This window comes from Crotalus tigris, unplaced genomic scaffold (genome assembly GCF_016545835.1).
Source record: "Crotalus tigris isolate CLP2741 ecotype Arizona unplaced genomic scaffold, ASM1654583v1 scf7180000017541.2806704, whole genome shotgun sequence".
Lineage (NCBI taxonomy): Eukaryota > Metazoa > Chordata > Lepidosauria > Squamata > Viperidae > Crotalus > Crotalus tigris.
In genome coordinates this window covers 319,506-344,349 of record NW_024096462.1, presented here as the reverse complement: position 1 = coordinate 344,349, position 24,844 = coordinate 319,506, and the positions used below count along the sequence as shown (strand labels likewise).

Below are 24,844 nucleotides of genomic sequence, written 5' to 3'. Positions count from 1 at the left end.
GGTAAAATTTTTCTCCAGCCACCGCCTTCCACCTCACTCATAACTTTTTATATCTATTATTCCCTTTTTGCTTTGCTTTTCTAAGCAGAAGTACAGAAAACACTAATATTTATAAAGCACACAACTAGATGCAAAGAGCTAAAACAGATGAATGAATGCTAAGAAACCTATGCAGGTTGAACAAGGAAAGCACGGATAAATATTTAGCAAGCTTCTCATTTAACATGATTTAAAATGCTTTGATAAAAATACTGGATTCCTCACCGATGCCCTGCTAAGAGGTGGTTTTGAAGGAGGTGTCCCTGGTTTAGTTGTTGCTGTTGCAGGACAGCACGTCACTGAGACAGAACTAACTGGGGTGCCTGCTTGTCCTGGAGTGACAACCGGTGTCATGACAGGAAGACCTGTTGGACCAAGCACCAAACTTGCTGGTGGCATACTGGTACTTGCAATGGACGCCACAGGCTTTGTGGGTGCAATAGTCGTACTTGGCAAGCCAGGAATGGCTGTGGTCTCCATTGCTAAAGATGTTTCCAGGGACACAGAGGGGTGAGCTGTTCCAATTCCACCATGTTCACTGAAGAGGGATCGTAGTTTTTCCTCCAGGGTTTTTATGTCATCTATGCCAGGTGCTTTGGGCTGGGTGTCAATATCCCCTTCTAGACAATGAGCATGAGGCTGATTGGGTAATGGAGCTGGTTGAGGCTGACTATGTATTAAAGTCTGCTGGACAACAGGTATATTAGCTACTGGCTGTGCCAGTGGTACGCCACCAGGCAAAGGGACCTGGGGTAATATTGGGGTAGAGACTGCACCCAACGATGTTGCAAAACTAGATGAGGTAACTATAGGTGGGACGGGTAATGGCTGTACCACAGATTGCTGGGAGCTGCTGCTAGACGTACATGGGGCTCCTGTAGAGAGTATTGGTACAGAAACATGCACAGGTACTTCACCTGTATGGCACAGCTGTGGATTTTCTGATGCCTGTTCGCTTTCTGATCTTGGCTGCAGCACACTAATCACTACCATTTTTGCTAGGCTGGGAACAGACGTGCTGGTGTTCAACTGAGAAGACTGTGAAACAATGCTCTGTGCCATAGACACAGGAATTGTTTGAGAAGTTGTTGAAACAGCACTACCAACTTGCTGGGGTGGCACTGATGGCGCCATAACACCTGATACTGTAACACTAGGCCCTGTTGTTCCAGCTTGTGGCAACGTCAGAGAAGCAGGTGTGCTAATACTAGTAACAATTTCTCCAGTAGCAGAAGCTGCCTGGACTACAGTTGTTGACGAAAATGAAGGTGTGCTGACACTCAAAGCTACTCCACTGTTTAATTGTGACCCAGGCAACACTGGTGGTGGAGAGCTTGGGACTGACAATTCTTCACTTGCTGGAATCCCTATGGTTGCCTTTTGTGTGGACTGAATTGCTGATAAAGAAATACTAGTGGAGGGAGGAAGTGATGCAGAAGAAGCAGTTACACCTGTAGATGGCAGCCCATTGACACCTGAAGCTACAGTAGGAAAAGGAGGCATAGCTTGGTGGAAAACTGGGGGAGCTGTGCTAGGTCCTTCAGTGTGTTGCATATGCTTGAGATCTGAGAAAGCTTGCTGCAGACTGAGTGATGATGCAGAATGTGAAAGATTCATCCCAGGACCATGAGATGTGGAAGCAGCAACTGAAAGAAAAAGACACAAGTCAACTTGTGAGAAGCCAGCAGGGAAGGTCAAAAATTATGATCATGTGACACAGGCACTGCAATGCTTGAAAAACTAAGTCGGTTGCTGACCATGGAGGCACTGCCACAGATGGAACTTCAAAGATCACTCATAAATTCAAATAGTCACTGAACAAGTAGTCATTAACCAAGGACCACCTGTATCATCTTCCTAACAAAACAGTACAATAGCTTACAACATAAATCAAATTCTAAATTCAATACAGAACGTGTGTGTGTGTAGACACAGAAAGTGAATGTAGCCTAAAGAAGGAGCATGTGACACTAACAAAACCACTAAATAGTATTACTGATTGGCCCATTTTTTTAAAGACTTGGAAAACAGCTGAAATCTCACGAAATATTCAATACTTTAAATCGTTCCTATGATTTCATTTTGATTGTTTTTAATTTTAAGATTTCATGTGATACACAGATAAACACAATTGTTTGGGTTAGTTTAGACAAGAAACATTAAAAGCCCAATACAGATAAAAAGAGCATGTCACATGTCAATAGTCATACAAAGAGAACCTTTGAAGATGCTCTCAAACTTTAGATATGTATATCTGGTGAAAGGTGGATGTTTTAGGTCAGGGTAATTTACACCATTTTTAATTAAAACAAGTCCAACTAAACCAAGCCTATATCTGAAAGCAATATGAACTAACATTTTGTATAGGAATGCTGTTTAATTTACCTGAATCAAAAAGCTCATATTCTGATGGAATGGAAGTGAAAAATTTCTGTTCTCGCAATCTACTTTCTGGTACAGGACTGACAATAAATCTTCTTCCAGCAGAATGGACTACCTGAGTAAATGAATTAGGAGGTACACCTAAAATAACAAGAAGAAATTGGTTATAGATGTGCAATTACATGCAATCCAATTTCTAACTCAGTGCAAAGTTCATACATTCTACTACAGGTAGTCCTCATGTACGATGACAAATTGGAAGCAAGACTGTCACTGCTAAGTGATACAGTCATAAAACATGACATCATATGACTGCACCACTAAGTGATGACAATCTTGGCAGTCCTAATTGTCACTGTAACCCCGTGACATGTGGGTCATTAAGCAGGAGGTACTAAGGAAGTAACATAGGGGTGCTATGAGGGAGTATTGGGGGGGGAGGCCTGATGCAGTCCATACACAGTCTAGGGAGCCAGGAGAAACAGGGTGTGGTGCCACGTGACCACAGAGAGTCCAGGGGAGCTTACCAGCATGACATAGTGACATTCCTTACCACCTTCCCATTGGTTTTGATTGTGGGAAGCTGGCAGGGAAAGTTGCAAATTGTTGACCATGTGGTGGAACAGCTGAAACTTTGAGGACTGTTTGTAAGTACCACTCATTGCATCCTGAAACAGTTGCTGAATGAGTGGGAAGTAAGCAAGGATTACCCATAATGGAATAGGTGGTTGAAATCTTAAAGTATCCAAGATCAAAATCACCAATGCCAAATCATAGCAGAATTTAGTGGTACTTGCCTACTCTTTGCGGCATGGAAGAAACAGGATCTGGTTGTTTGAAGTCTCCATCCAATTTCTGTAACAAAGGAAAATATCAGAATTATAGCCATAACAATTAATTAGTTAGGCTAAGTCTCTGTCTCTGTCTCTGTCTCTCTCTCTGTGTGTGTATTTGATTTCTATCTCACCTTTCTCTGTTTAACTCAAGATGGTATACATAATCCTTCTACCTCCCATTTTTCCCTAGAACAGCATGTGAAGTGAGTGGGCTGAAAGAAAATGACTGGCCCAAAGACAACTGGCCTTCATTCTTAAGGAAGAACTAAAATTTACAGTCCAACAAATTACACTAAACCGACTCCATATTCCAGATACTCATAATATATGTTGCCCCGGAATATAAAGTTTGCTCACTGAAATATGCATAGGTTCAATTGTAAATATTTTAATTAATTAATTTGATATTTTGGTATCTTGCTTTTAAGTGTTGCTAAATCTACAAAAATTCTATCTTTAGATTTATTTATTAAATCTATATACCACTCAGCTTGCTGGACAACTCTAGTGCAGGTGAAAATTATTAATTTAAACCATTACCAAAATCACCTAATCATTAAAAGTTTGACGTGAGAAAAACATTTCTCAAATGTTTCAATTTTCAAAGCAACTTTAGTTTCCTCACTGGCAATCTCCCTAGGCCAGTGGCTCCCAACCTTTTCTATACCCCACGCCCCTAGAACGCTTCTGATATATTCTCGCACCCCTTACAAAAGTTTGAAATAACAGCAACGAATTATGCATCTACACCAGGGGTAGGCAACCTTGGTTCTTTTATGACTCGTGGACTTCAACTCCCAGAATTCCTGAGCCAGCTGGTCCACGAGTCATAAAAGAGCCAAGGTTGCCTACTCCTGATTTACACTTATAATTTTGAAAACCCAAGTTTTTGCACCCCCTGGAATATCATCACACAACCTCAGAGGGTGTGAGCACCTCCAGTTGGGAGCCCCTGCCCTAGCTACTTTTCATTTTTCAGCACGGACAGTAAATAAGAGGAAATGGCCATTCAGAAGATTGGAGCAATAGAAAATGAGGTGAATGGAGAGGCACTCTATCATCTTTGCTAAAAAGACTGATAAGGCTCCATCACATATCTCTTTAATTACTTAGAGATGGGCACTTTAAGACACATTATTTAACTTAAAGCTGGACTAAAATGTAGTCCTTCTTTCTTCCTCATACTTTCCCCTTTCTGTGTTATGTTTTCTTAAGTCAGGGTTTCTCACTCTCAGAAATTTAAAATGTATGGACTGCATGCTAGAGGCAAATTCTGAGAGTTGAAGTCTACACATTTCTAAGCTAGAGGCTACTTGCCACCAAGTGTACCTATGCCCACATTCCTGCCTGTAGAAACTAAGCAAAGAAACTTAAGGGAGGAAAGGAAATAAAACCTACAATAAAGGGATACAAAAAGGACCGTGCTGCTGAGAGAGAAGAAAAAAGACTCATAATTATTCACATGATAGTTCAATGTTTTTGTTCAAATTTTTGTTCAAAAACAAAAAGAATAAATAGAAAAGAAACAATTTAAGATAAATGCTAGGACATCAAAATCAACCCATACCTGGTTCTGAATACCATCCATACTTTGATCGCCTTCTGCCTCCATACTGGGATCTTCATTGAGCATCTCATCTGCCTTTTCTATAATATCTCGAACCTGCTCAACAAATGAATCTCTCTCTATTGCTAATATGAATTCATTTTGCACCTGTATATAAAATTGGAATTACAGTAATTACAGAATTGCTACAAGATGATCCTTTGGAGCAAATAGCAACACTTTCCTTGAAAACCTGTGAAAGATGCACTACACAGCATTCTAGGAAACACCCATTCTTCATCTATCTTCTAGACAAAAAAAGGCAAGTGATTTTCAAATGTACAAATACTAGTTGAATTGGGTATTAACAGAACTACTACGCCGGACAGTAAATATCTAGACAACTAGTATCTGAGTTGGCAACTCAGTTTGCTAGCCATTTGTGACCACATGGATTTTTTCAGCTCAGTGGCAGCCCTAGAGCCAGATATGTCAATATTTGGCATAGAGATCCTCATTTGTCACTTTTCATTGCTTATTATAAATCACTATGGTAATTTCTTCTCCTTTAAGGATTAACAAGTAAAAAAAAAGGAAAAGCAACATAAACATATTAAACATTTATTATAAAAGTTGCTATACCTTTTCTCAAACACACACTAGTAATGGGGAAAAACCTGTCACCAAATGTAAAGCTACTCAGTAACCACCTGATTTCAGAATTTCAAACAGTGGCTGTTTAAAGCAGCTGTTTGCCAAATAAATGATAGCTTAGAATAGGGGTGTCAAACTGCCGGCCCGCAGTGAAACCACGCCCACCCCATTGCCGGCAATGGGGGAAAAGTCACGATACATCGCGCCATGTCACATGACGTTGCGAGTTTGACACCCCTGGCTTAGAAGAAAAAGGCAATAATTTCTGCTGTCCAAATTTTGATTTAACCATTTTCATATAAAAAAATGCTGAATGTTCAGTAGAAGGTAGAAACTGCAATAGACTCGGCAGTACAGATTTTAGGAGGAAATGTACCAAAATTAAAATTTTGGAGACAGAAATGGGGCGTTGTCTTACCTGAACGCCTTTTCTCAGCAGGATGATGTAGAGTCCAATGGATGGATGGGTTCTATGACGGCCTTCCTGCCTGGCAGACTGGGTAAAAACTTCGGCCACACCCCTTCCTCTGGGTGTGACCCCAGTTTTGACTTAGGCGAGAAACTTTGTTGGAATTAACATTGCAGCTCTTTATTATATATTTATTATATCCCTGCCTAGACCTAACCCCTGGGTGGGCTTGGACTCTACATCATCCTGCTGAGAAAAGGCGTTCAGGTAAGACAACGCCCCTTCTCCAGCAGGATGGCTGTAGAGTCCAATGGATGGGACATACCAAAGCCCTCATGTCCCCCTGGGAGGGAATGTCTAGGCTACCGAACTCTGAGCAGATACGACTTGTTGAAGAACTCTTCTGCCAAAAGCCGCGTCTGCTGCTGCTAGGGAGTCTAAACGGTAATGCCGAATGAAAACCGAAGGTGAAGACCAGGTTGCGGCCTTGCAAATCTCTTCTACCGGTGCTTGCGTTAGCCACGCCGCAGATGTGGCTGCGCTCCGAGTTGAGTGGGCAGTCACATGAGTGGGTGCTGGCAAATCCTGCGATACGTAGGCTTGCGCTATGCAGGCTCTGATCCACCTGCCTATGGTGGAAGAAGACACCTTCTTTCCCATAGTTGATGGTTGAAAGGACACAAATAATGCTTCATCTTTCGGAAAGCCGAGGTGCGTTTCACGTAGAAACACAGCGCTCTCCGCACGTCCAGCTTGTGCCATCTGTGTTCTAGCCTATGTTTGGGTCTTGGACAGAAATCAGGAAGTGTCAGTTCCTGAGATCTGTGAAAGATGCTATTTACCTTCGGAATGAAGGCCGGGTCTGGTCTAAGAACGACCCTGTCTTTGAAGAAGGTACACAGATCCTTCCTTACTGACAGTGCTGCTAGTTCTGAGATTCTCCTTGCTGAAGTAATTGCCACAAGGAAAGCTACCTTCAGTGATAGGTGATGGAGGGAGCATGATTCAAGAGGTTCAAAGGGTGCTGATGTCAAGGCTAGAAGGACCTTAGGCAGGTTCCAAGACGGGTACCTGTGTATGACGGGGGTTTTGTGTTAGTTGCCCCTTTTAAAAAGGCATTAACCGCTGGATGTTGCGCTAGGGAGGTTAAGTTGTCGCAGGAGAGTACAGTTGAGAGGGCCGATATCTGTCTGCGGATAGTGTTGACTGATAGGCCCTTATTAAGACCCTCCAATAGGTAATCTAGGATATTAGGGATAGATACTGCAGTCGGGTCTAGGCGAAGAGAAGTGCACCACCTACAAAACCCCTTCCATGTAGCGTCGTAAATCCTGTTAGTGGACGCTCTTCGTGATGCCTGTATGATCGATATCACCCCTGCCGAATAAGATTGTTTGGTTAAGCTTTGCCGCTCAAATGCCAAGCGGCTAGTTGTAGCCACTGGGGTTCTGGATGCACAAGCTTGCCCTGACTGAGTTTTACCCTGTCCGGGGGGGATCCTCCATGGAGGTGATATCGAGAGGTCTACGAGGTCGGCAAACCACGGGCGCCGTGGCCAGTGAGGGGCAATGCAGACTATCTCTGCGCCTTCCAGAATCAGCTTGTGTATGGTCGCCGGTATTAAGGGCAGCGGTGGAAAGGCGTACAGGAGTTGCGCCGGCCACCGACACCTGAGAGCATCCGTTCCCTCCGATCCCGGGGACGGGAATCTGGAGAAGAACCTGGGGAGTTGTGTGTTCTTGTGATTGGCAAATAGATCTAGATGTGGTTGTCCGAATCTCCAGGAGATCTCCTCGAACAGAGCCGGATCCAGACGCCATTCCGACTGGTCCACCCTGGCTCTGCTCAGGGAGTCTGCCTGGGTATTTGTCTCCCCTGAGATGTGTTCCGCTCTGATGGAGCTCACATTGGTTTCTGCCCACCGAGCCAGAGCCAATGCCTCCTTCATTAGTTCCGCTGATCGCGTTCCTCCCTCCTTGTTTACATGTGCCTTGGCTGCTACGTTGTCTGTTAGTACGAGGACGTGCCTCCTTGTTACTAGGTGTGAGAAATGACGAAGGGCCAGGTGGATGGCCCGGAGCTCTAGCCAGTTGATGCTGTGTGACAGGTCCTTCTGTCCCCACTGGCCCTGTGTTATCTGGGTTCCCAGGTGCGCTCCCCATCCGAACAGGCTCGCGTCTGTCGTGAGTGTGACCCTGTTCGGTTCCCTGAATATGCTCCCCTTGAGTGTCGTGGGGGATAGCCACCATTTTAGTGATCTCATCACCTGTGCTGGTACCAGCACTCTCCTGTTGGAAGTGCTGAGGTTCCTCCTCTGGTAGGGTAGGAGGAACCACTGCAACTCCCTCGAGTGGAGCCTTGCCCATGGGATGATGCCCATGCAAGATATCATCTTTCCCAGGAGTTTCGAGAGCTGTATCAAGGGCACTCTCCTGATCTTTTGAATTTGGTGAATTAGCTTGGATATGCTGATCAGTCGCTCCTGGGAAAGGTATACCCTGCACTGTGACGTGTCTATCACCGCACCTAGGTGTTGCAGTCTCCTTGAGGGGATGAGGTGGCTCTTGTTTAAATTGACTGAGAATCCATGCCCCTGTAGGGTTTGGATTGTGGTCTGGAGATCTGCCCTTGCTTGTTCCTGAGATCTGGACTGAATCAAGATGTCGTCCAGATAAAACTGTACGCGAACCGGCATCAACCTGAGATGGGCCGCTATTACAGCTAGGATCTTGGTAAATACCCTTGGTGCTGAGGATAGTCCGAAGGGTAAGGCCCTGTATTGGTAATGCCGGCCCGCGTAGGTAAATCTGAGGAATTTCCGGTGGCTGGGAATGTGTAGGTACGCCTCTGTGAGATCTATTGAGGATAATAGATCGTCTTCCCTGACGCTGGCTAGGATGGATTTCAAGGAGTGCATCTTGAACCTCCTGTACTTTATGAAATAATTCAGGCCCTTCAGGTCCAATATTGCTCTCCACCCTCCTGATGTCTTTGGGATAACGAAGAGGATAGAATAAAATCCTCTTCCCTCCTCTTCCTTTGGTACCCTCTCTATGGCTTGAATTGACAGGAGGTGAGCTATGGCCGAAGTTATCAGCCTCGTCTTGTGTACCTTTCTGGAGATGGGGCATCTGATGAACCGGTTTGGTGGGGGAGAACAAAAGTCTAAGGTCAGGCCATGCCTGATCGTTTCCAGGACCCAGGCGTCGGTGGTGGTCGGCTCCCAGACCTCGATGAAATTTCCTAACCGACCCCCGATGGGAGTGTCCTGTTTGGCGTCACTTGGTACGCTTAAAGGATCTGCCTCCCGCTCCCCTATATGGACGTCTGGACTGGAACTGGCCTCTGGCTCCCGGGCTTTGGCGATCCTGGGTTCGATCCTGTCTCGGGTAGAAGGATCGTGAGCCTCTGGGCCAGTCCCAGGATTGCCCTGATCGAAAGGGCTGTCTCCATTCCCAGGGGCTTCCTGGACGGAAGCCCTGTCTCCGGAAATCCTGACTGCCTCTCCTGTCTAACTTCTTTGATGGATGTACTAGGATTTTTTTCTTGTCTCTGCCTTCGCTGACATGTGGGTCCAGAATGGAACCAAATAGGGCTTCTCCACTGTATTTGGACGTCGAGAGACGCCATTTGGACCTCAGGTCTGTCTTCCAATTTTTGAGCCACAGTAGCCTACGCGAGGCCACTGTGGCCGCAATGGATCTTGCCGCATACTTTGTTGCGTACAGTGAAGCGTCAGACACGAATTGAGAGGCCGCGAGGAGCTTGGCCAATGTTTGGTGTACTCTGACCTGGTCTGGAGGCACCGTGCCTTGCAGTTCCCTCAGCCACATGATACAGGCCCTCGCGAAGAATGATGATGAAGTGGCTGCTCTGGCCGCCCAGGCTGCAGCCATGTGGGAACGCCGGAGGGAGTGTTCAAATTTCTTCTCCTCAGGTTTCAAGACCTCCGCCATGTCTCCTGGAATCGCGGAGGTAGAAAATAATGAGATCAAGGGGTTATCTACAGTAGGAACCTCTAACATGTTCGAGAAGGAGGGAGATAGGTTGAAAAGCTTTCTTTCCGCGCTATTAGGTGCCGGTGGGCTTGCAAGTGAGGACCATTGTTCCTCCAGCGTGGTCATAAAGACCTCCGGACATGGAATGTACTTATCCTGTGGAACCTTTTTGGCAAATAGAGGATTGGCCTCCCTGCTTGTGGAGGGCTTCTCATCCTGTACTGATGTTAGACTGACCGTGGAAACTGCCTTTATCAGGAGTGATTTTAGGAGCGTTGGGTTAAAGAGGCCAGAGCTCATCGCCTGCTCAGGTGCGGTCTCCTCATCCTCCGAGAGGGGCATGTCTGACATGTCAAGGTCTACTGAGTCACCCTCTCCAAGTTGAGAGGAAGTCTCAGAGATGTTGGTAGGGGGTGGCCTAGCTCGTCCCTTACGGGGTGTGTGAAAGGCCACTTGCCCCTTAGAAGCCATGAACTGGGAGAATGCATCCTGCATGAATGCATGAAATTGTGCCGACCATATGTTCTCCTGCGCTTTGTCGCTGGGGTGAGGCGCTGGAGTGTGGTCGGGTGAAGAATCTGGTGAGGAGGGATTGGAGGAATCTAACTGTTCAGTTTCCCCAGGAGGAGACCAAGTCTTGAGCACTTCCTCGGCAGTAGGTTCTGTGCTGGGTGCCACCACTGGGACAGGGGAAACCAAATCTGTCCCATTGGCATTGGTTCTCTGTGCCCTGCTAATTTGTCTTTCTAAAGCCAAATGTCTCCTCAAAGCCTCTCGCTCAGCCGTTTTAGACTGTCCCTTCTGAGTAAGGTGCTTTGTTTTAGCCTTCTTCTTCCCCCCCACCTCTGATTCAGAAGATCTGCGTTTTTGTTGCTGCTGTGGGGGGGACAATTGAGGGACCTGTGTGACTGAATACGAGACATTGTCTGCCATTGTGCCAGACACCCCGAGTAGGCAATGCCTGGAATGGGGGAATGAGGTACGCAGATCAGATGCAGATGCTTGGGGCTGTGCCCTCTTCTGCCTATACAAACAATGGCCGGACAGACAGGATTCTTTGGACAGAAGATCCTGCAAGGCAGTGACTAAAGGTCACTATAGGAACAGTCAGGGAAAAATATTCCTCCTCACCTCCTCACCTAGTCCAGACAAAAGTGCAGTTTATATCTCTCTCTCCCCCAGTCTGTGGCAGCAGACCACGATCGGAACGGTTCTCTTTCTTTTCCCTCTTCCTTCCTCTTGCCTCAATTTCTTGAGGTAACCTCAGACCATTGCATAAAAAGGATCCCCTCTTTGTCTGCAGGGGAATGGAGTCCGGGTGGTAGCCCCACCCCCAAGGTAAACGGCGGGTAGATCCGCTCGTTCAAAATGGCGAATGTGAGGAAGCCACGCCTCTCAAAGGTAGCCCGGGAAGCCACGAGGTTCAAGCAATGGCGGGTCTTTGAATTCAGCAGTAAGGAAGACTCCTTTGGTCTTAAGGGGGCTGCGCCTCTCCTCTGAGGGGAACGAAAAACAGCGCTAGGGCTTGCTCTTGTCAGGGCTGCTTTTCGCGCCGCTCAGCTGATCGATGCCGAGCGGCGCCGCGGATTTGCTGCTTCCCGCGCGGCTCAGCTGTTTCGCGCTGAGCGGCGCCCCGGTTCCGTCGGCCAAGCCGAATCGGCCACTCAGCTGTTTGGCGGACCGGAGGGCGACGAACAACCCGGTGTGAGGTCCCCGCGCCAAACAGCTGCTCGGCGGGCCGGATATCGACGAGCGATCCGGCCCCATTCCAAGCCTCCCCAGCTAGCCGCCCTGACGCCCCACTCACAACTCCGCTGATCCTGGCTGCGCCTTTTAAGTCCTATCAGCTGCCAGAGAGCTTTTCTTTCAAATTGGAAGGAGGAAGGGATTCCTTTCTCTCTTTTGGGGTAAATTCCTTTTTGTGTTCTGAGAGCTGCTTCTCGCACTTCTACCAGGCTTCGAGACTGAGTCAAAACTGGGGTCACACCCAGAGGAAGGGGTGTGGCCGAAGTTTTTACCCAGTCTGCCAGGCAGGAAGGCCGTCATAGAACCCATCCATCCATTGGACTCTACAGCCATCCTGCTGGAGAACTGACAGGGTAAGTTACTAAAACTACTGCTGCTAACAGTGAACTAAGTCCTCATATGAGCTGTTTTACCATTATAGAAGCGATTTCCTCTGGATTGTCACCATCCAAATCAAATTTGAAAGTAACCATTTTTCTGTTGTGTGTTTCTAGCTGACATTCCACAACTCGATCACCTTTATTTGAAACCTGGAAAAACAGAATGGTTTTCAAAATGCACATGAATACAGATGATCAGCTATAGATATACTGAGCTAATTTATCTAGCACAGTATGTATTAATCAGTGGTATGCAATAGTGGTCTAGATGGGACACAATTCCTCTTCCTAGCTCATAAAGTAAGAGAGAGGCAGAGCCATCAGTCTACACTCAAGTGAGTTGAGGAAAAGAAAATGAACACTCTAACACAGAAGTCCCCAATCACGGACTGGTTCCGTGGAGAAAGGTTTGTCCATGGATCGCAGGGGGTGTGGTTTCATGTACTACCTGCATCCCATGGATGGGGCTTTGCTTGTTTGCGTGGCCCAGTTTCTGGCATGGTGCTGGTCCACGGCCTGGGGGTTGGGGACCCCTGCTCTAACAAAACAAGAAGCCTACACGAGATTTAGGCTTAAGAGCCAAGACGAAGTAGCATTTCATGCACACATTATTTGGGCAACAATTAAAAGAAAATCTACCCACACAATGACAAATAATTAGCTTTCGCTAATTATTTTACAATGATAGCAGTCACATCAACAGCACTGCTGCAATTGTATATATTCATAAATCTTACAATAAGCCATAAAATATATTAATAGCACAAATCTGAATCTCAGCCTACCCCCTTGGAAAAAGTCGACTTTTGATTTTTATCTTGGTAGGAACCAGCTTCTTTGACAGAGTAATCCCAAACTACTTAGTGCTATATTTTAATCAATACAATACTATTACACAAACAGGTAACTCACATTAAGAATTCTCAGTTTGGGACGTGTAGTTTTCTCATGTCGAGAACGGCTGCGTACTGATTTACGATAATGCCGCTTTGTAGTCCTCCCTTCATGTCTACCACTAGAGGCTGAAACACTTTCATTGCAATCACTTAAGCCGGAGGCAACATCTGAATGAGCACTAAAAGAAAAAGAAAAAAAAAAGAAAAATGTTAGCAATATTTTCCATTTCCAAATGAAATTGGTTTTACAGGTCTTCTCTTCTTTTCTTTGTTTTAGGAAGGCAGATTCTAATAGCAGCAAAATACAACCTTGTCTGGGTGCTAAGTTTTGGTGCTGGCTCCTTAAAGTACAAATGAAGGCATTTGGCTACTTGCCAACATTGCTTAACAAACCAAAATGCAACAGCAAACTGAAAGCAACACACTCTTTGCATTTAGCATGAGCTCTCAAGTGTGTGCTAGAGCTCAATAATAAAAAAGCTGGATCCAATCTGCACCGGTCCCCAGGAGCAGAGGCTTAGCTTTCCGAGCTTTAGGACGTGTGCCGGAGCCCCATCCTCAGGGAATTTCTCTCTCACCAGAACGTGTGAGAGAGAAGTTCTGGTGATAGAGAAGTTCCCTGAGGATGGGCTCCAGATTTGAGTCCAAAAGCTCGGAAGGCTAAATCTCTCCTCCCGGTGACCGACCCAGATTGGATCTTGCAACATTATCCTGGGACACGTATATTTGCCTTCATTCGATACAGAAGCTTATTTTGAATAACTTAGAATTTGAAACCTCAACATTATTATTAGCAGTGGTTCCTCTGAGCCTAAACATGTGATTTTTACAACTGCCATTTCCTCCTTGCTCCATCAGTCCTAGCCAAGAGCATTAAGGACAGAACTAATACCTGCAGTGTCAAACTGGAAGCATATTTAAAAAAGAAAAAAAAGACAAACCCTCAAGCTAATCATGACTCAGAAATTAGACTGGAACAGCCTAATTTTGTTTTATGCTCAGAACAAAATCAGAATGTTTTGTTCCAGGACTGGGAAAACTCAGGAGGTGGGAGTTTTGTTTAAAGAACCAAGTAGCATGCACCAAAATGAATATTACAACAGCCCAATAAATTATAAATACTATACAATTTTCTACTGTACTATATCACCTACTTTAAGAAAGCTTCATCTTCTTCAAGAAAGTTGAACGAGAAAGTTATTGTTAGGTGATTATGCTGAATATATTGGGTTCTTGCATGCTCTAAATATCTCAGAAAATCACAGTTTTAGCTTACATGCAAAATTAACTAAAAATATTCTCAAATCTGTGAATAAGAAAATCAGATTCTTTGCTATCACAACTGTCTTTCAAAAGCAGTGGCTTACTATTTACCTGTCTATTGAAGAAACTAATGGAGTTGATTGTGAAGGTTGCTGCTGTATTGAAGGCTGAGGCTCTGGAGGTGCAATTTGCGTGATTCCAGGAGTTGTACCCTGCAATGGGAAAGCTTAAAATTCAATTACCTTCTTAAACTGTTACTTTTAATCTGGTGTCATAGTCCAATCATCTATGCAACTAGAAGCTGAAAAGCACTCTCTCTACATTTTTTAAAGCATCTAAGTGAATTCAAACTGTTAACTTTCAGAGGGTTTTCTCGTGCAAATTCAAGAAGTCAACCATGAGATTAATGTGACATCAAAGCTTGCCATGCAACCAGAAATCTTACTAGCAGAATGTGCAACAGAAAAGCCAATGAAGAATGCAGGGGTAATTCAAATCTCTTCCAGTCATAACAGGGCTGCAGAGAAGAGTTCTGAGGAAAGATTTTTTTTCCAGGTACTACTGAGAATCTGTATCTTATTTAAAGGGCATTATTAGCCAGAAGAGAAGTACTAGCAAGTAATTTGCATCTGGGAGGCCCACTCACTTCCCAACAGCACAGCCAGGGGCAACAAGGCTTCCACATTGGCATCACATTCTGCTGTAAGAGAAATTCATTTGAAAGTTAACATACAATAGTAGTTGGAATCTGAAAATGGGACCAGATCTGTAACTGATGCTTTGAAATTCAGTTTCTAAAGCACATCCCCAACAACATGCAGTTCATCCATTTACCTCTAATGCTGTCTGCTGTGTGGAAGCAGACTGGGGCACTTGAACCTGTCCTCCTAGACTGCTCAAAGAAACTAAAACATTCTGTTCCATGTAAGGCTGCCCTACTGCAGCAAGATAGCTTGGCTGAGCCAATGCTTCTGTGGGTAAAGGAGGGGACAATACTGCAGAAGGAAGGCAAGCAGAAGCCACAGAAGAAGAAGCAATATTTGAGTCTCCAATGTACTGTGCTGGTAGCCGAGGTGGGAAGCCCTGTGACAAATGAGGAAGCCATGTTAGCTTATTTTTGTGTGAATGGTATGAAACAGTATGAAGCAGACGAGAAAGGAGAAATTGCAAGCCAGGTTGTTAAAAGTGTGTTTTTTGCCCAACCGCCAATTTAGATGTACTTTTATTTCAGAAGCTCCATAGCATATTGCCCTAGGGCAGGGATAGGCAACCTTGGACGAGTGATAAAAGAGCCAAGGTTGCCTACCCCTGCCCTAGGGTCGACTTTACCTTCCAAGCCATCATGCAGCCTGTATCTTTGTAGCAAGCAACTACTCCTCTTTGAAAGAACAGCTTCAGCTGCAAACCTTTAAACTTCAAGATGAACTGTGCTACTCGTGGTAAAGTTAAAAAAAAATCTCTACATTTCATCTGATCCCCTTCTCCTATTTTTTTTAATTCTAGAGGCATGTTTGGCAAAATATAAAAGTACTGTGGCACAAAGCAAGCAAATGGTATTTTCATATTCTAAAATTAAAGAGAATATGCTGAGCATATGTTCACAATGTAAAAAGCAATGCAGAACAAAATTACAGAACAAAAAAGCAATCAAACAAAAGTATCTCTTGTTTTTTCTCCAAGCACAGGTAGTCCTGGACTTATAACAGTTCATTTAGGGAACGTTCAAATTTACAATGGCACTGAAAAAAAATGACAAAAATGTGTGAAAGTGATTTTTAACACTGAAAACCACTGCAGCATCCCCATGGTCACGTGATTAAAATTTGGGTGCTTGGCATATTTACAGCAGTTGCAGTGTCCCGGGGTCATGTGATCACCTTTTGCGACCTTGTGACAAGCAAAGTCAATGTGGAAGCCAGGTTCACTTAACAACTGTGTTACCAACTTAACGACTGCAAGCTTCACTTAACAATTGTGGCAAGAAAGATTGTAAAATGGGACAAAATTCACTTAACAAATGTTTCACTTAGCAACAGAAATGTTGGGCTCAATTGTGGTCGCAAGTCCAGGACTAACCTGTGCAGTGTACCTTCTAGTTTAAGAAATGAAAACCGAATAGCTAAAATTTCAAAAAATTATCTTAATAACTTGTCATTTTCTTCAAGCAATTCTAAGGAAGCATCTGAATTAGTATACATCCCTTCTTATATTTAAGGATGGAGTTTAAACAGTAATTTTTGAACTCCGTTTTTAGACATTGATAGCTACCTTTGCACTATTAATAAATAATAATGCTACTTTTAGAAATAACAGCATTACTGGTTTTTTTAATAAAGGGCCCATTTCTTAGACACAGATTTAGTTTTAAATCAGAAGATTCCCATGTACACTGATAAACTATATTTTCCTATTTAGTCTTCTTCCACATAAAGCAGAGCTCCCATACTCAAGATTTTTCACGAGAATTAAAACATTGAGGAACTGATGAGATTACAGAGAGGGACTTTTGCTTGACTCCCAAAATACCTGGTATAGAGCATCTGTAGCTGGAAGTGGAACTTCAGCAGTTTGTCCCAGAGTAGGAGGTAATCCCATGGATTGAACACCTGGCTGAAGAAGTTGTGGGAGCACCTGGCTGGACAGCTGAGCCACAGGCTGCAAGAGAGTTGGAAGCTGGCTAGGGACAACAGTTGAGCCCACAGGAATAGCAGTTGCTGCAGCAGATGTAGCCAGAGTAAGCAGTGGCTGGTTAATGCCAGCTGCCATAGAAATGGATAGAGATGGGAAGCACGGTTGAGCCACAGACACATGAGGTGCTGATATGGGCATCTGAGAGGCCGAGAACTGTGGAAGAAGTGGTGGTTGTATGGCCTGTCCCACTGGGAGGAAATGAGACATGACTGGGGCAGCTGAAGACTGAGCAAGGGAAGGTGCTCCAATAGGTAATTCACCCTGGATGATCGGCACTGTTTGGGAAACAGGAAGCTGGGGAGGTAAAGAAAAATAGAAATAGGGTTTTAAGAAGCAGGGTTGCTGCATTAGTCCAAGAAAGAAAAAAAAAATAGTTACATTTTATTTAGTAAGAAAGCATTAAAAATATTCAGTAAAATTAGCAGGAAGGTTTTCCTAGCCAAGAGTAAAGGAGAAAGGCATATAGGAAAGAGCATTTTTAAGGAATGTTCAGTAAAGGTTATTGGGCTATTGGTTCCAATATACTCTCAAAATCATACATATCAAAGGTACTCTGTTCCAGTCTATTACATAATTTTAGATCATGTCCAAACTCATGTAGGCAATTCTTCCCCTTTCATAAATCAATGTTCCTTTCATTAACTTCACAGTTAATACACCTTCATTCTATTTTTCCAGGCAATACTGTACATATCCTGTTATCTATAGTCTGTTTTTTTTTATCCACATGAAAGTAAAAATCTGAACTTTAGACAGGCTAGAGGGTGGCTTAGAAATCATCAAATTGTATTATACCTGTGTCCCAGCAGGTACCTGAGGCATAGGCATTACTTGTGCTTGTTGTGTTACTGGCTGCAATGGAGCAGCTCCAGTGGAAGCTGATGGCTGTGGAACTTGGTACTGCCCAGTCTGTTGAGAGGTGGTTGGCTGTTGGGTAGTCTGCAATGAAGAAGTGAAATAAAAAAAGAGAATGAATTCAGAAATATTTCATTAAAAGAAAACCTTAATTTGTAATACATGTGCCTTCTGCAATCATGGATTCTATGAACAGGAATCATACTCACACTAAAATAAAATGAGCAAGTGGTAGTTCTCAAATACTGTTGAACTACAGCCACAATCAGCCCAAGCCAGTCTCTTCAACACTGGGGATATTTGGAATTGTAAATCAACTTTTATAGGCAACAGTCTTCTAAAATACTATGTATAAGTTGGATAGCTATATAATTTGTTTAATTAACCAATACATTTTTGGGGGACATTTACATCATAGCCAAATAGATATGGAGGAAAAAGTCATCCTTTTACAATTTAAGAGCAGGTTTAGCCAAATTAACCAGCTTTTGATTTAGCTGAAATCAATTGTTCCTCTTCTTAACACTTGTCCAGCATATAGTTGTTTTTGCTTGTTAGTTCTTGCAGCAAAACTATCAATGCATGATGCAATGAGGGATTTTATCTGCAGAACCTGATGCTAATTAGGATTGAAAGTGCTGAGAAAACAAGACTGGCCCAATTCACTATGTCTAAGGAAAGTGAAAAGACTAAAGCAAAAGTGGAATTAAATGGAAAATATTTCTGCATCAATAACAGAAAAATGTGCAAAATGTAGAATGTCTGGTTGTTACAGTTGCTAAATTTATAGTATTTCCAAATGTATATCAATTTTCTGAATCTAGAACATCAATCCAGAGGAAAAACTACCGAAAATGCTATGAAAATACTTTGAGGGATATCACTCAATCTGTAAAATTATACGTCTAACAACCATTCATCATTACCAGTTGGTTTTGCTGCAAAAGTTGTGATGTGTTCACTGATGATTCATTTGAAGATGGCTGCCCTTGCATCTGCATATAAGGGAAAGAGAAACAGAATCAGACTATTCATCAGTTTCTGTACTGGGAACAATGCAACAATAATGACACAAAGTAATAATTCCCCTGAAATGGAAAAGCATTGTATTTTAATCAATTAGGAGTGTGCAGTCATCCCAATTGTCTAAAAGAAAATTTACAATGCACCCGTCTTCAACACTTTAAAGCAGCCGCATTTTTCCAATAATCAAACTCAGTTACTAATATTATAAAAATGCAATATGTGTTTCTGAGTGTGTATTGAGGTGTTAATAAAAAAAAGTCAACCCCAAAACAGCCTGTGGTAAAAATAGGAACACACACTCAATTTCTACAGGAAGAATGCTACTGATCTCTATTTTAAAATTTTAAATTTCCTTTCGTTTTTCAAAGATTTATATCAACCTAATCGATCACTTAAGAAGACAAAATGCTGAACTATAGTTAGGTGAAATAATGGTATTTTCTAGCCAAATCTAAGTGAATCCAAGAACCTTGTTAGAAATTTCTCAAAGATACTGTAAGGATCAGCCGTTTTTCAGAAAAAGCACCCCAAAGCCAATGGTTAGTAATTTCAAATTTTGAATGAGTAAGCAAGCAAAATCAAAACAACACAGTTATGAATGGATGTAAAATAATTTAAACTGGAATGGCCATGATCACCTTTTGCGATCATTCCCATATAATGAAATGTGTTTTATGTATTGGACTGTATCTCAATATATAATGAAAAACAAATGTTTTCAAAGAAGAAGAAAACAGAATTTAGGTTTGTAATACACGAGTACCAAGACAGAAAGGGGTTGGAGAGCTATACAAAAGAAGTGGGTATTTTTTAGCTAAGCTGAAAATATAGGAATATACGGTAAGAATTTTAATTAAATAAAAGCATACAGTGTTCAAAACTTCATGTTAAGGAGGAAATATGGAACATAGTTCTGGAGTCATCCTGAGGGGAAAAAAAATACTATTTCTTGAAATGTCTTGCAATAATTATAGTTGATAATTATTTAACCATTTTGAAATGTTCCATGTACAATTTGCTTTAACTGTTTATATTTTCATTTCATCTTCCAAGATTCTTAGAATACCCCGCCCCAAATCACAGATTTTTATTAGAACCACAAGAAATAGCAACAAGATAGCAATCATAGAACTAAATATTTAGATAGGGACAGATAATGTTTTGGGGCCAATGTACATGTTTGAGTGTGCAACTTGAGTATACAAATATATTACACATATTTATATTGGCTGTAACCATATAGCAGTTTGCAAGATAGTCTTACATTAAATCAGTATTTCTCAACCTTGGCAGCTTCATGCTGGCTGGGGAATTCTGGGAGTTGGAGTCCAGTTGCCAAGATTGAGAAATACTGCATTAGAGACTCCACCCTATATGGGAAAGCATGAGAATGCTTGAGGTAAAACTGTCCTTTGGTTCTACTTACAGCATGCTGCAACAATGTGGAAAAACTGGTACTATTCTTATCATGAGCAGATAATGTTGCATGAGGCACAGGTCCGACCAGTGCTGGTTATCTAGTCTCCTATGTTCTCCATCTTATTAAAAAGCATTAGCTGAAAATCACGATTGGTCAAAGGTACAACGGAAGCAGAGCTAACTATCTGGCAACTGCCATAGCATATGCAAAATTTCTGCTTGGAATGTGGAGAATTAAATGGTAAAGAATAAACATTAGTAAAGAAAAGAAACAAAGCAGAACAAATACATTGCATGTTGTGTGAAAACAAGAGAAATAGGAAGAATATAATAGATTAAAAAGAAAGTAGTCTAATAGTGTAAGTGGAATTGCTGAATGCATGTAGGATATGTCTATGGAGATTCTCGGTCATCCAGGTCATGGTTGTCCCAAAGGTGTTTTTACAAAAGGGCAACTTTTGCAAGTCCAGTTGCTTTTTGAAAAAGCACTTTTGGGGCATGCAGGAAACGAAAGGTGTAGGTTTAAATATGAAAGGGCTGAAATGTATATCAAATGCATGAATTGGTATAATCTAAGCTGTTATGTATGGAATCATGTACAGGTGATAACTGCATGCTATGAATGTGAAAGATGGTATAATGGAAGAACCAGGGATAATTATAGAAAAATAATACAATCTATAAAGAAACAACCCTGTTAGGTGCAATGAAGGGGCAGATAGGAACAAAAAGTGTCTGGGCTATTTGAAAATCCAAAGATTGGATTCAAATCCAATTGTTTCAAATATGTGGTTAAGTATACCTATCCATGCATGCATATGGAAAACAAATATTACTGTTTTGATATTTATGATGGAGGATGAGATAATTAGTGAAGGATGGAAGATTAAATATTCTGAATGTAGGGCAGATTTTTATTTTTGCTAAGATCAAGAATGGATCAGGGGAAATGAACATTTTAAATTTTTTTGCAAAAAGTGGTGAATATCTGTAGCTCAAGTGTAGGATGAGGATGGAGGTTCTTTCTCTGAGCTTGTGGGTTCGTTTCTAATTAGGTAACAATGTATTTTAAAAAGTAGTAATAGAAACAACAGAAGAAGAAAAAATACAAGTCCCATATCAAAAAAGGGACTTGACATATAAAACAATTTCCCAACAGAATGGATAGCAAGTGGATGTAAGGCAGTGGTCCCCAATATCATGATATTGGGGACCAGTTTCATGGAGAGGGTTTTTTCTGCGGAACGGAGAGGGTGGAAATTATTATCTATGTTTGTAACCTTCTGTTTTGTGTATAGTTTTTCAAACAGCTGAAGATTGTATAATTCACACACTTTATTGTGATATAATTCCACCACTGTCTAATTAAGTATTTCTGTGATGCTATGTATTTCTGTGGTGTCTCACTATCACAGTTTGACCACACTGATCAACAACTAGTTTAGTTTAATCAAGGAGAAAGATGAGTGGATAGGGCAGACCCCCATGTTTTACTACTAATTACCACTTGTGCATATGTTCAACGGGTGCTAGTTATGGATTGGGGTGTAAAATTTCTGAAATATTTAAGCTGGGGGAAGAAGGCAGAATCTTGGAAAATGGAATACTGGGGGACAAAAATATCACTTTTTTGTTAAAGTGGAAAAATTTATATTTGAGTATATATACGTAATATATATATAGCTCAGCATCTAAAATTGTGTTAACGTGCACATATGATACTTCTATGAAAGTATCATATGTGCGAAGTAATGCAACTTTAGATGCTGAACGATACATTATGTAGTCGAACTCCTATTTATTTACAGGTCATACACATATTGTTTATAGGTAGCCCATGTCTTATGACCGCTGACTTAATGATTGTTACAATGGACTCCCCAAAAGCTACTTATTGTTTTTGAAGTTATGATGGCACAACCCGCCCCCATAATAATGTGGTCGCATTTTTGGCACTTGGCAACTGACTCACATTTAGGGGCATTGGCAGTATCTTGCAGTCACATAACTGCGATTTGCATCTTTCTTTTGCCAGTGTCTGATGTTTACTTCAGGCTTCTGACAAAAAAACCCACTAGAGAAAATTGATTTGCTTAATGATCACGGTGTTTGTTTAATTTGCTTAATAACTACCATAAAAATATTGAAAAATTGGATCGAGTCACATGATGCCTCAACTTCCTACAACAATTTACAACCATAATTCAAGATTCAATTATGCCCATAAGTTAAGGATTTCCTGTAGTGAACTTAGTCCTAAGTAATCCTGTATAAGATTGTAACCTCAAAACATAAAATGAGTAGGTACAATTCTCTCTATAAAATAAGCTTTGTTAAGTTTCATAGGACTTACTCCTAATTCATTTTATAGTGGTTTGTTGACCTGAATTTTGCATAGCTAAATATTAAGGATTCCCAAGCACATTTATTCAAAATATCTGGATGTTCTGTATATACACCACATACATGTGAACTATCATTTCTGTTGATTTTACATTAAACAATCATAATATGCAACATGAATAAGGAAATACTGGATTAATTTTTTATAAAAATGAACAGGGATATTTGAGGGCTTCTAACAGCTGTGAAAACATCCAAACCTCCCATATTTTTTCATTTTTCAGATGGTGAAAAGAAGCTATAAATTTCACTTACCTGAGCTTCCAAACTGAGCTTCAAGTAAGTAAAAAGACAGGATTTTTATTTTAATGCAATAAAATAACTTTTTACACAGCCCTACAACCAAGATTTGCTTACAATCAATACAACACTACACATAATAGTCCCACTGAGGGATGTTCCGAATAAGATAGGACTAGAATGGTTTCAACAGGCAACCTATTCCTGGAGAAACAATTTGTCCTTCAATATCAGAGTATCTTGGAAGGGAGAAAGGAATGTAAGGAATCTTATAGTATAGTGTCAAGAGAACACTAAAAACTGAAGAAAATGTGAAGCATTTGTACTGGTAACCTGAGGATAGAGCGCAGAAGATCTTGTTGAAACCAATGCAGAGAGTGCTTGTTCAGATGAAGTTCCCTGTGGAAAGTGGATGAAGATCTGTGAATCTGGCAATACCTTCTGAGTCATTTGGGAAGCAGAAAAAGATAAATCTGTAGCATATGATACAGATGTCCCACTCAGAGGAGGCGACAGAAAATCACCAGTATCGGAAGAAGTCAGCTGTGATGAGTCACTGGAATACCCTGGGCTACCTTCCAGCCAGCTCTGGAGAACAGAACTGCCTCTACTCATCATGAACTCAGAACTCATATAATTACTCTGTTCCTCTTTTACAGGCTGAAGACGAACAGACTGTAAAGTTCTTTGAGTAGACTCCTCCTGGTTAAAATCTGTGTGACGATTTCTATAAACACACTGAGACAAGGCTGTACTTTCTCCTGCAGTTACACTGGGAGTTTGAACATGGAACTCAAACACACTTGTTTGACCCTCCCCACTGTGAGAGAGTATAGCAGGTGCAGAATGTGGAACAAAGACTGGATGAAAATTCATCTGTATGGCGTCTCCACTCAATGGGGCTGATATGCTGGACACTGGCAATAATGGATTCATTCCAGAATCCAATCTCAAATTTTGAATTTGTCTTGCCAAAAAGGTCTGTCCCGTTTGATATTCAAAAGCAGAATTCTGAAGAGGGCCACCTTGTACATTTCTCGGTTCAGGAGCCTGCAGCGAGTTTTGCTCAGTTCCTTGAGCATTATAGGATACTGTCTCATAGTGTTCGGGTAATTGAGACTGATAGTGCATGCCCACTAAATATAGTGCTTCTTGGGTCAACATGTTTGTAGCATCCTCCGAAGTTGCTTGTCCAGGTCTGTAATTGTTCAATTTTTGAGTCGACTTCAACACAGTGTTAGCCTGAATGTGTTCTCTTGTGGACGTATGAGCAGTTGTGCTCATTGTCGCTAATGTCTCTGGTGTCCAAATTGTTGGACTACCACCAGGGAAAAATACATTTTGGCTGGTCTTCAACAAAGGCTGGAAATGGCAAGTTTGGGCTTCAAGGATAGAAGTACTTTTGCGCCGTTGAGAAATGGACACCCCTGACGGGCAGATGGGGGGTGGTGAGAAAGAGCCTGGCTGTTCACGAACAGTAGAAAAAATTACTTGGGAATCTAGGAATGCTGGGATTCCCCCATATGGATGCATCATGGACTGAGGCTGTATTGACATGAACAAGACAAGTAGTTCAGACATTACAGAAACATATCACCATTTCAGCTCAATAAATGGCTCTCTTTAGTAACCTTATAGAATGTCTATAGGTCATATTTAACATACAACATGTTTTGAGTGTTATACAAATCCATTAAATACATCCATGGCAGAGACTGTTGTCTATAGGAATATTTGCTTTTGTTAGAAGCTGTTTTTCCAATCATCTTTTTATTAAGATAAATACATTTTGTTAGAAGATTTGCTTCAATATCATTATTTCTACTTTTTTTTGCAATACAGTACACTTCCTGAGAAATAGTTGTCTAAATAGGAAGAGAATCTGCTTTTAAACTGCAACAAGATCTTCATTTTCTACAAAAGCCTACAGATTATTCATTTTTTCATACCTTCAAAACCTAGTTATAACAAATGGGTTGTATTTGTCAAATGTTGCATTTTATTATTCCAAAATGGATATGTTATCTCTTATATAACTTCCCATTAAATACATTCCAATAT

At 41.9% G+C, this 24,844-nt stretch overlaps 1 protein-coding gene across 13 annotated transcripts in view; it reads right to left on the bottom strand.

Annotated features, from left to right (window-relative positions):
• WNK1 (WNK lysine deficient protein kinase 1) overlaps positions 1–24,844 on the bottom strand; it is a 167,250-nt gene that overhangs the window by 28,840 nt on the left and 113,566 nt on the right. For 9 of the 13 annotated variants that reach the window (XM_039355112.1, XM_039355024.1, XM_039355189.1 and 6 more), the window contains 12 exons: positions 23,117–24,328; positions 18,622–18,690; positions 17,636–17,779; positions 16,676–17,134; positions 14,984–15,232; positions 14,261–14,361; positions 12,903–13,065; positions 12,024–12,140; positions 4,825–4,971; positions 3,219–3,276; positions 2,425–2,562; positions 265–1,685 (listed from right to left, as the gene is read on the bottom strand). In XM_039355112.1, the coding sequence (XP_039211046.1) occupies positions 265–1,685; positions 2,425–2,562; positions 3,219–3,276; positions 4,825–4,971; positions 12,024–12,140; positions 12,903–13,065; positions 14,261–14,361; positions 14,984–15,232; positions 16,676–17,134; positions 17,636–17,779; positions 18,622–18,690; positions 23,117–24,328 (4,278 nt within the window). The remainder of the gene's footprint in view (positions 1–264; positions 1,686–2,424; positions 2,563–3,218; positions 3,277–4,824; positions 4,972–12,023; positions 12,141–12,902; positions 13,066–14,260; positions 14,362–14,983; positions 15,233–16,675; positions 17,135–17,635; positions 17,780–18,621; positions 18,691–23,116; positions 24,329–24,844) is intronic. The other 4 variants (XM_039355517.1, XM_039356008.1, XM_039355351.1 and 1 more) reach the window with 3 other exon arrangements.